General features: G+C 35.8%; 1 protein-coding gene across 7 annotated transcripts; it reads right to left on the reverse strand.

Moving 5' to 3' along the window:
• Positions 1 to 293: 293 nt before the first annotated feature.
• LOC110884867 lies at positions 294 to 11,496 on the reverse strand. Of its 7 annotated transcripts, XR_004870167.1 has the most exons (13): positions 7,842 to 8,138; positions 6,236 to 6,541; positions 5,815 to 6,107; positions 5,650 to 5,728; positions 4,269 to 5,532; positions 3,637 to 3,709; positions 3,197 to 3,356; positions 2,519 to 2,646; positions 2,294 to 2,424; positions 2,040 to 2,113; positions 739 to 888; positions 499 to 592; positions 294 to 412 (listed from the first exon to the last, which is right to left on the reverse strand). XR_004870167.1 is itself a non-coding variant. In XM_022132566.2 (7 exons), the coding sequence occupies exons 3-7, from the start codon at positions 6,319 to 6,321 to the stop codon at positions 5,404 to 5,406; spliced, it is 528 nt and encodes a 175-aa protein (XP_021988258.1). In that variant the 5' UTR covers positions 6,322 to 6,541; positions 7,842 to 7,975; positions 11,357 to 11,496; the 3' UTR covers positions 5,254 to 5,403. The 7 variants fall into 7 exon arrangements, 5 of the variants coding, with proteins under 5 accessions (XP_021988258.1, XP_035834806.1, XP_021988261.1 ...); XR_004870166.1 differs by lacking the exon at positions 294 to 412 and having other exon boundaries at positions 416 to 592; XM_022132566.2 differs by lacking the exons at positions 294 to 412; positions 499 to 592; positions 739 to 888; ... (3 more) ...; positions 3,197 to 3,356; positions 3,637 to 3,709 and adding an exon at positions 11,357 to 11,496 and having other exon boundaries at positions 5,254 to 5,532; positions 5,815 to 6,005; positions 6,065 to 6,107; positions 7,842 to 7,975.
• Between the last annotated feature and the right edge of the window lie 326 nt (positions 11,497 to 11,822).

The raw sequence follows: 11,822 nt of genomic DNA on the forward strand, positions 1-11,822 counted from the left end.
GACTGTACGTTACATTATGAATCGGTATAGTTTCGCAGTTTGACACAAATAGTCCCTGCGATGGAACAAACTTGTTTTCGACACACCAAACCATCCAAAACTTATTTCTAAGTTATGTGAAGGTTATTTAAGGTATGTTAAGCCTATTTCACTATCCCGGAGTGTTTGTCGCGTTAAAATGATTGCGTTTACGCACCAGTTTGCGTATAACTTTCTAGAAAGTGATTTAGAGCTTGAAATCGAATCGAATCGAATTAAATCGTAAAATCACCAAACACATAAAACACATATAGTAACACCAAAACACATTGTTTTATTAATAATTGACTTTGTTTTGCATTGTTCATCGATTAAAGGGCACAGTTGTCACATGTTGCAACTTCACATCATTATCAAATTTAATTTTCGGCATCTGTTTTAGTTTTAAAAGCATCAGCATTAGAATAGTAATAAATGGATTTATTCTGCATTTTCCTGTCTATAAAATACATCACAAACCTTAATGTTGGGCTGTAACCACAAGTTGCAGTTGCAGTTTCCACATCAAAATGGGCATAGCTCTGCGAAATCTTCTTTTGACAATTAGGGATACCTGAATATTCAAGAAACACATCTAGTAGATGAGGAAATTAAGATCAAGTAATGCAAAAGGAATAGAAAAAGAATCAAAAATAAAACAAATAAAAATTAAAAACAAAATTATAATTTCGGTAAATGATTACCCATACAAGAAATTACCATAAAAATAATCAAATAAAGAGCAACAGTGCCACATGTTTGCAAGTGTAAGAAATCATGCTAAAATCCAGCATCTTGGTACATATGTGTCTCATCATTTATTAGGCCATGTATTGGCAGCCCAAAATAAGTGATTCTTGCATTGAAATCCTACAAAAAAATAAAAGAAAAAAAAACAGAAGTTAAAATATTATCATAAAACACCATGAACAACTAATGTTAGCAGCATGCTATATGTGCCTGATCAAGCAGAATGTTAGAAGTCTTCAAATCACGGAATATGATCTGGTTCTCTCAAGAATGCAGATAGGCAATGCCTTCGGCTATTCCCATCTTAGACCCCAAATATATACGATTAGTTAATGGATTAAATTAACTTGTGGTTGCAGCAGTTTCACTTTACCAAACACTTAACTAATGCTCTCATATAACATTAACAAACAATTACTTTCTTGAAAGCTGCTCCGTACGAAAAATTAATCTATTTACCCTCTTTTTATAGCAAATACATCAGCAACATCTAATCCCACTTTTCTGAATGCAAACCTAAAGGAAAACCAGTAGATCTTAAATAAAACCATGAAAACAACAGATTTTTTGACGTCAAAAGGTCACGGATAGCTTGAGTTGGGTGAGCGGTGAAAACAAGATCTACGGTTTGATTCTCGAGTGCATCAAACAGTTCTTCTAGGGACTTTTTAAGCTTATGTACAAGTCTACTTAAGAGTTTCTTCAATATCGGATTCAGTTGAAGCATTAGCCTCATCAACAAAATCACCCTTTTTGAGTTTAGTCCTTCTGCAGTGAGCCGTCTGAACCTCTTCGGCTAGATTAGCTAACTTAAGCATGTGAGAAAAGGCCTTTGTAATGACGATGGAATCACCTGGGTCTAAACTGGTTAACACGTTTCCGAGTACTTCGAGCTTTTTAGGATCATGCTTTCCTTCGTACTCAGCGGATAACTCATAGCATTGTTGAACCTGCGGATAACTCTTCGAACCCAACAGTAGTTTCAACCACTGTTGTAACTCAACAGTGGTTTAACTCACTGTTTTAACCCAACAGTGGTTTAACTCACTGTTTTAACCCAACAGTGGTTTCAACCACTGTTTTAACCCAACAGTGGTTTAACTTACTGTTTTAACCCAAGAGTGTTTACAACCACGGTTTTAACCCAACAGTGGTTTAACTCATTGTTTTAACCCAACAGTGGTTTCAACCACTGTTTTAACCCAACAGTGGTTTCAACCACTGTTTTAACCCAACATTGGTTTCAACCACTGAGTTCAAGAAGCTTTTACCTGTTATTATGCACAAAGGAGGTTGCTTTGTGCATGCACCGATAAAACGAACAATATTGCTATGATGAACCTCTCTGCAAAGACACACACACATAAGGATTCTTATGAAAAAGAAACAAGTTATGACAAGTGCTATATCTATGATCAAAATGTTTAATATTATGTGTAAATCATTTATAACTATAAAACATGCAAAGCATAATTGTGTTGTGAAGATTATTTGAACTATAACCATTAAAGTCTTAATATGTAACCTCAGCTATGATGAAAACAATACTGGAGCATGGCTACTTCATGAGAGAATTCATCCTCCAATGTTTGATTTAAATGTTCAGATCTAAGAATCTTGACAGCAACATCCTGACCCAGGTACTCTCCACGAAATCTATCCAAAAGCATAATAATAGTATGTTATATCAAGATACTGACAAAAAAATGTAATGACATGCAGCAGTAACTGGAAAACATTATTCACTTACAAATCTCCACAGGATCCAGATGCAATTCTTTCCCCAATGTTCAGTAATCTTCTATCTATCTTGGCATCTTCAAAATCAGCTTCTTTCTCTACAGCTGATTTGGAATGTGAAGAACCGGACCATGAACCCTGCAAGAACATAACAAATTAACAATCCTTTTTAACCCTCAAAAACATAACAACTTCTTGTTATTGAGAATTTAGGTGACTTCAACTACAACATAAAACTAATGAACGTATTCTACACTACAACAGAAGTAGCAAAGGTCATTCAAGTTTCCCCGCACTCATGTAGGTTCATTCCTAATAGTTAAAGAATCAATTCATCATTAGAGTCCAAATGATAGATTCCAAATAGTATTCTAGTTTTTGAGATGCACATTTATGTCCTGATTACTTATTAGAAAGTGAGGATAGTTGGTACCAAGCACTAACTACTGTTTACTTAAATCATGTGTGTCAAGCTTAACGTACAACTTTTTGCAACTGACTAATGAGATCATTTTTTAAACTTATCCTAATAAGCACATACAGTAGTTATCATAATAATATAGTTATCATGTGTGTCAAGCTTAACGTACAACTTTTTGCAACTGACTAATGAGATCATTTTTTAAACTTATCCTAATAAGCACATACAGTAGTTATCATAATAATATAGTTATGGTGAATAAAGTACCTCACTTCTAGCAATCGCTTTCTCCATTGCTTCATGTAAAGCCTCTGTTTCCTCACCCCTAGCAATCGCTTTCTCCATTGCTTCATGTATAGCCGTCGGTTGTTGAAAATACATGTGCTTCACGGATGTTGAGATCTATGTCAGAAAGCAAAGCTGAAAGCTACAAGAGAGAAAAAAGGTAAGTTATAATCGTGTTTTAAGATCTATGTCAAAATCACCAACTTTGAATTGAGCAGGATACCATTATTTCATCACTAACTCCAACTCTAAAAACTAAAATGAATCAAATTCTAGACAGATAAACCGTGGAAAATTAACGGTGACGTGAAAGGTTCAAGACATTTTGATCAATAGAAGGGCACACAAAATGCTGAATTGCAAAGTTGTCATGCAGCGACAAAATCTGATGTAGTAAAACATGTATTCTTTCAACTAGATACCTGACTGAGGAGCTTAGGCTTGTCAAGAGCAGAAAATATCACTTCATGAATTGGCATAACTGGAATATCCACTCTGCGGATATTCATGACATAGCAATTTATTCCCCTCATATAAAGATAAATCTGTAAATTTAATATAAAAAGAACAAACACAAACATCGAATTCACACAAACAGGAGCCTATAACTTGTATCTAAATGTCATGCATTAATGGGTCACCAACACCATATAGCTTATACATACGCACATATACGTGTATGTGTGTGTATATGGCCGGTTCAAATGAGAACCACTAAATATTTAGGAACCACAGGTGATACACTGTATACGCAACAATATGATAATGCTTCTACAGATAGTGTATTCAACAGTGAAGAATACAGTATAACTCCTAATGATTCAACAAACAATGTAGTCACCCCTAAATATATAAAATGGTTATAAATGTTGTTGGTTGTCATTTGAACCCACCCCTATATACATATACAAAGATTCCAAAGAACCTACTAAACCAGGGTCATTTATTTTTGTAATTTTCAAAGATTCTTTAAGAACTAAGATGGCTTTTTAACAAAACAACATAATGGTGAACAGTAAAAGAATGCATACACCAAAACTCTCTTACACAGTACCTTCTAGAAGATTCTCCTTCAAGATTCTCTCCATCCTTATCATCACAACTTTTCTGACCTCCAAATTTAGGTCCTCAAGTTTAAAGCAAGGTTCAAAACCCCCCTCTATTAATTCTTGTTGGTCACCATCAACACATCTCCTCTAGTCCAAAAGTTCTGCAAGGCACAATTTTGGGGGCAAGCTTAGAAACGGTATTAGGATAAAATAAACTTGCTAAAGCCACACTTAAACAGTATTCAAACTCAGAACTAAAACAAATACCCATTAATCAATCAACCTGAAGATTCAAATCAAACAAAAACCCAGATTCAAACCAGAGGGGATAAGATCAGATCCGTCACCGAAATATGAACAGAAAAGCTTCTCTCAATTACTCCATTTCGATGAGGTTGATTGAAGTGAAATCAACATAAATACAATGTGAGAGAAGATTGCAGTGAAATCAAAAAGTAAAATCAACATATAAACAAATAATCATACCTGAATAATAGAACCCTAAATCCTTCAAGCGTGCGTGAAGGAGAAGAATGAAGTAGTGGATGACACTTTGGTATCTAGGTTTTGTGAAAAAGTGAGATAAAAGAAAAAAGGGGATGTGGTACTGTTGGGCGGGAAAATGGGATTGAGGATTCCCTAATCAAGTGACACGTTAGCCCAAAAAACTTTCATTTATTATATATAATAGATATGGGAAGGTTAACATACAATAGCCCTTAACGTGCAACGGTGCGCGAGTGAATTACGCATGTTCGTTTTTTACCGCAATAACTTGTCCATTGCTCAAAACGCCTCTATATACTTTACCATATCCACCTTCCGCCAAGAAGTTGCTTGTTGAAAATCCAGTGGTTGCTTTCTCAATCTCTTCATGGCTGAACCTTCGTGGTGATCTACCGAAAAACTGGAACACTATGCTTGCAGGTTCACTTTGTGCACTAACCATCACCACCACATGAAAAAAAAAACAATTTGAAACAACCTAAATATCTATAATAGTGTTTCAATCTTTAATTTAAAATTCAAGTGTAAACCTCATGTTATTATCTACTACACCAATATTAAGCTAAAAGGGTAAAAATTAAACTCCAGATGTTGCATGTTTGAAAAAGAAAAATTTAAGTGCTTGTGCTCCCATCAAGTCATTTGACTCCTAACAAAAAGCCAAAGCACCAACTTCACACTGAAGTTCCAATACAGATTTCCCCTGCTCTGCAAAAAGTCTCCCGTTGATGTAACTTGACTCGGACCCGAGTGATTTTGTAGCTAATGTGTCAAATGGCAACTCAACAACATTAGTTTGCCATAAAGATTCTAAATTTAAATAAGAAACTTCACATACAATTCTGAAAATAAACAGATCAAAAAACAAATAAATGGTACCTTTGGTGATGCCGATTCGAGGTTTGAGACACGCAATTCCAACGAATCAAATTGATTACTAAACTTAGGGCTGGCAATTCTGACACGAACATGATAACACGATGGTGAAAAATGAAAATTAAATCAGCAAAATGGCGTAAATGGGGAATCTAATGACGAAAGTACCCGTAAAGAAAGAAAGTGGTGATCGAGCAAAAGATCTTTGTAGACGAACTGAGCCATGACAACATCAATGGAAGCGACAATATGAACCACATTAATGTCATCGTCATCATCTTTGTTTCAAGCCCACACTTTTTCGGTGCCTTGTGCCTAGGCCACACGCGAGACCTATGCTCCTTGAGTGCGCCTAACGCCTTTAACAACTATGGTTAGGGGAAAAAGAAACATTAATCTGGATTGTTATCAGACATACCAATGCTTTTTCAACCATCATTTTCCTCATGGAGTATAAAAGTCTGTAATTATGCACGATCAAACATTAATCTGGATGGTTATCAGACATACCTATGCTTTAAGTGTTAAAAATGACTAAGTCAAACATAAAAAGCAAAAATCACAAGTTATATTAAAATAGTTAACTTACGTTAAAGTGACAACCAATGGACACGCGTTGGTTGACTGAGACCCGAACTCGCTGGAAAAACAACCGCAACAACCGCTAATTACCATCGTTTATTCCAGTGAAGCGAACAACACCGGAGATCCGATCTGTGCAAGTAACGGTCATCCCCACATGAACCAAACAAATATCCATGCCTTAAATGCCATGCAACATCTTCTACAACACCATCATAAACCTTATATATTTGCATAGCATCCAAAGACTTATTTTTGGGAGTTGCATTGATTCAACCTCTCCCTCGTGATTTATTTGCTGGATTACGTGTACCTGCAAGGGAAGATCATATAGATTCAACCATAGCAGAAAAATGAAGTGAATTATACTCGCATCATACACATATGTGATATATAACACTCAGTAAAACTGTAAAGACCAAAAATAGCATTAACTTTCTGAAAATTTAAAATGACATCTAGAACAGAAACAGATTGCAAAAATTAAAATATCACAAGATGATCGGCCATAACCCTTAAAAGTTATGTAAGTAATGCAGCAAAAAACAACTGAATATAACCCCTAAATACTTTATTCATGATTTGTGGAGACTGGGACCCAGTCCAATGCTTACTATCTTTGCCTTCCCATAAAAGACTAAAACATACGATAACTCATTAACAGTAATTTCGCAAGCTATTTCGGGTGCAACTCATATTAAAACTAATCCTTGTTATTAAACAAAACCTTAAGGAACTCCAATAAGGTCTGATCAAGTTATCAACAAATTTGAATCCTTCTTCTATGCAATAATAACTAACAATATTTCTATACATGAAAAACACCAAAAGTTTATATTGTGCTTTTCTAAAACTTCAAGTGACACGGTTCAATACCCTCAAATAATGTACTGCTATCCATTGAACATTACATCAATTGTCATTTGTTAACTAAACCTTAAAACTGAAAAAAAAAAACATCATAGTTTTATATATATACACAGGTAAACACTGAAATTACTTTCAAGAGGTGAAATAAAAACAATTCTTGTCTAAACTGTCGTTGATTTTTAACCTAAACCCCTATCAAACCTTTTATGGTCCATCTTAACACGAAAATAAAAGTCATATACATTCTTAATCGAAGCTAATTTGTCGTTCATTCTGACCCAAACACATCCTAACCTGAAGCAAAATGACCATTTTTTCAAAGCGACCCGTTTTGACCGAAACCCATGAACGTCCCATAAACATTTTGTTGATTCTCAATTAATATCATAGAAAACATTAAAACAAATCATTTGGGCAGGTTTGATTAAACCTGTAGACATTCAAATCAAGAATGATATCAAACCTATACTGTTAATTTCATGACTGATACAAGATCTTGTTGCAATTTCAGTTGCAAATGTGCACTACCTTAGTAACTGTTAGCGACTCAAATTGTACCTTTTTTTCACAAAGATTCACATTCACATCACATAATACATGTTTGTATCTAAGCGAATACATAATAAGAACATAACTATATCTAAAACACATACTTGATTTTCAAAACAATAGACATAGCATCACATTACTTTGAAACCTAATCTACAAGAACGAAAAAGATTATTCATAAATAGCTGAAATACCTTCTCAGAAACCCTAATCCTCGTTTGGAAAATGAGTTGCAAATTAGGTTCACATTAATGGATCGATTGACGAACTGCAGAAGATGAACTTGTTTATCTCCTTGCGAATTAGGAGTCCTTGGCGTCAGTCGTTCCTAAATCCAGTTATTATAAATTTCAATCGGAAAATAACAATAAACAATGTAAAATCCTAATAGGGGATAAAATATTGATCGACAGATGAGAATGCATAGAGAAATAAGAAGAAACGTTGAAGATTGTTAGATGAACGCTGTGTTCCCGAGTTTAATAAAAGTAAGAAAAGAAAAGAAATAGAGTTTAGTAGAGAAAAGAAAGGAACAAATAAAAATTATTATGTGTTCCAGAGTTTCAAGTAAAGGAAAGGAAAGAAAGGAAAATAAACATCTTTTTTGCATTCCCGAGTGGAGAGGAAAAGAAAGAAAAGTGACAATTTTACTATTATACCCTTTTAAATAATACTAAAAGAAAAATAACCCACACATTCTCGTCTTCTTTAAAACATTCTTTTATCTTCAATAACAAATTAAACTCCATTACAACCAACCTAAACTTGTGTCCCATCATGCAAGGAAAAGTGCTAGGGGTGCAAACGATCCTAGCCCGAGCTTAACTAGGCTTGAGCTCGTTTAACATATGAAAGCTCGAGCTCATCGATTCAAGCTATGACTTTAAAACCTCGAGCTCGGCTCGTAAGTAATTTTTCAAGCTCGCCGTCGGCTCGGGCTCGACTTGTTTAGTATTTGTTAATTAATTTTATATTAATTATAATTATTTGATTTTGACTTCACAAAGATATTAGTTTCAGTAGCAGATCTTGCTACTTTTCTTTGCAAAACTTTACTGCCATTTTATGCACAGTCCAATCTAATCTAAACCTAAAGTAATCTAAAGATAGGATATTGAAACTATGAAAATGAATTTTTATTTCTATTAATGCTACAATATGAGATTCACTTGGGTATCTTGTAGTATAAAGTATATAAAATCAGGTTAAACTTTCTTGATTCAAAATTCAACCACATGTTCAACAAGAGTATACAGTCTGTTAATGCCATTAATGGCATGATCATGATAACAAAGGAACCTGAATGATTTAACTCTTGATGATCTCCTCAACTACAGATGGAAGAATATAAATATTACACAAAGATACAACTAACAAACTGTTATCTAATAGAACCCAACCCATTACATGCTACAAATAATTCAAAACCATGTAACTAAGCACGGTAAGTCCTTGTTCGACCCTGTACCCACGAAACCTTACAATTGAGGATCATAGGGTTTGAGTTTGAAAAATCATTTAAGAATCAATGTTCGAGCCTTCTTACAAGGGTTCTATGCACCAGTTCAGCTGGTTAGAGTCCAGATCCATCGGTGATATCCGCAAGGCCTTTAAGAATCATGTCAGTTTGCAATCACAGTGTTATAACAAATTCATTTCTGGATACTTAAACAAGATCTTAAGACTGCATACCGCCTGATTTTGTTCCAGTAGCACTCCTACTGCTATTGTGCTATGGGCGTTCAGGCGTCAATTACACATACAGCGTCTATTACGCATTTTTACTCTAGTTACGCGTATCCGGTCTGGGACACGCGCGTAACCCAGCCTGTTAAGCACTGAACGTAGCACTTGACACGAAACATGCTTTGCACGAGTAACCGGGGCCAGTTACACGTGTTTAATGCCTGTTACGCGCATTCCGGTGACTGTGCCTACGCCTAACAGGGTACGTTAACGAAAATAACAGCGTTGTTTCTAACGATTTAAAACCCTAAACCGTAAACTATAATAACTCACCACACAATCATCCTCTCATTTACACTTTGTTGCACTGACAAGCCAACTATCATTTTCCTCGATAAAATTTAGAGCATAAAGAAGGATATGATGCAACATCTGCACTAACATTTTCTTAACCACACAGAATATAAGTTTTGCCAAGTTCAAACTTCAAACAATGTACTATAAAGATATGTTTTCACATTGTGTAAGATACCTATATTATTGCAGAAAACATTGAAGCGATTCGTAAATATAGAAAGCAAGTGCACGAATTTATGATTGCTCTACATATATGAAGCACAAAAGCCACAACGAACATATCAAACTGGAACTAGCATACCATTTCAGCCGTAGACTGTATCTGCCTAGACCACTTGAACGACGCACCCTAGACTCCATCCGGCAGCGCATAATGATTAGCGACAGCTGCCTTTTTGTTCCTCTTTAAACCAAACAGCAACAGGAATTTGGAGGCCTATGGCGTCTCCGATTTTGTTCCAGTAGCACTCCTACTGATACTGTGCTACGGGCGTTCAGGCGTCAGTTACACTTGCGGCGTCTATTACACGTTTTTACTCTAGTTATGCGTATCCGGTCTGGGACACACGCGTAACCCAGCCTGGTAAGCACTGAACGCAGCACTCGACACGAAATCGGATTTGCACGAGTAACCAGTGCCAGTTACACGTGTTTAATGCCTGTTACACGCATTCCTGTGTTTAATCAAACTTAAACAATTCAAGAAGCCTAAACCCAAATTGGACACATTAATTTTTTTTTTTTTGGAACGGCAAATTTGGATCACTGACGGACCACTGGAGTATCATCGTGCCACCAGTAGAACCACCCGATCATATCCATCTCCAGTAGGCATAATGCCTATACACCAATTCAGGAGGAAACCCAATAAATATGGGAAAAACCCCCTTATGGGAATCGAACCCAGGACCTATTGGTCCCAAAGTCTTATCCCACCACCAAGATGCCACATTAATTTAATCACAATTTTAGATAAGGGGACCCTCTTCATATTCTTTCCTCAATTCTTCAGTTTTCATAATTTTTTTAACTGATGATATGATAATGGGTGTAGGTGCTCTTCGTTTGTTGTGAATAGTTTGAGAGGTAAACATATGGGTTTTGTTGTTAAAATTCACATGAGCCAGTAAAAGAAAATTATCATAAACAATAAGCAAACCTAAAAAAATCATCTTATAAGAAGTTATATCCTCACAAAATTCATCTAAGAAACACAGTTAAAACACCTATATTCTATAAATTGGATGCAGGTGTGTTACCTCAAAGATGGATTGCTGATCACCGATGGAGAGTAGGTTGCAGCAACGAAGATGAACAACAGCCCTTATCAAGTTGAATCTGAAGATACGGGAAAGATCATGATGATAATTAAAGATATGCGATTATGGGAGAGATGATGGAAGGTGGTTGAAGTTATGCCCGCCATTTTTTTTACGAGGGTAAAACTGGAACCCTAAATAAGAACGTGGCTTTCATTATTCTTTTCTCTCACAATCTTCCCGATTTGGGAGGAAACAACTGAACAATAAAAAGACTTCCCCTATCTCTTCTCTTCTCTACCTTTCTTCCCATAAAAAATCTCTGGAACACCATTACCCTCTTCTTTCCTTCCAATTCTTTTCTATTCTCTAATTAAGTGAATCTCTGGAACACAGTGGAAAGGTACCTGTAAATCAAAAGGTAATGAGGAATCATAGATCTGAAGAAGAAACAAACACAGATCTAAAGAGGAATCACAGATCTGGTCTTCTTGAATCGCCAGAGAAGGGAGAAGAGAAGAGTACAGAAGAAGAAGAATTAGAAGATCTATGCTGTGTTCCAGAGATCCACTTAACAGGGGGAGGGGAGGGGAGGGAAAATGGGGTTTTTTTTGCCTGATAATAGTCTTTCCAATTTGGAAAGACATGGAGGGGAGGGGAGGGATGGGGAGGGATTTTTAACTCGGGAACACACCCCTAGGGTTTTTAGGAGTGAGATAAAGGGACGGAACCTTGGTACTGTTGGGCGGAAAAATGGGGTTGAGGATGCCCTAATCAAGTGACACGTTAGCCTAAAAAACTTTTATTTATTATATATAATAGATAATATATATATATATATAGGGTAGGGTTCTAGAGTGAACAACCTCCCAA

Source organism: Helianthus annuus, chromosome 10, assembly GCF_002127325.2.
Source record: "Helianthus annuus cultivar XRQ/B chromosome 10, HanXRQr2.0-SUNRISE, whole genome shotgun sequence".
NCBI classification, from domain to species: Eukaryota; Viridiplantae; Streptophyta; class Magnoliopsida; order Asterales; family Asteraceae; genus Helianthus; species Helianthus annuus.

Excerpts from the sequence above, each read along its gene's own strand:
- LOC110884867 (XM_022132566.2), bottom strand. The coding sequence starts at position 6,321 with ATGGTAATTAGCGGTTGTTGCGGTTGTTTTTCCAGCGAGTTCGGGTCT. Across the intron at positions 6,108-6,235 it reads CCATTGGTTGTCACTTTAAC|ACTTTTATACTCCATGAGGA; the intron begins GTAAGTTAACTA and ends GCATAATTACAG. Across the intron at positions 6,006-6,064 it reads TGATGGTTGAAAAAGCATTG|GCGTTAGGCGCACTCAAGGA; the intron begins GTATGTCTGATA and ends TAGTTGTTAAAG.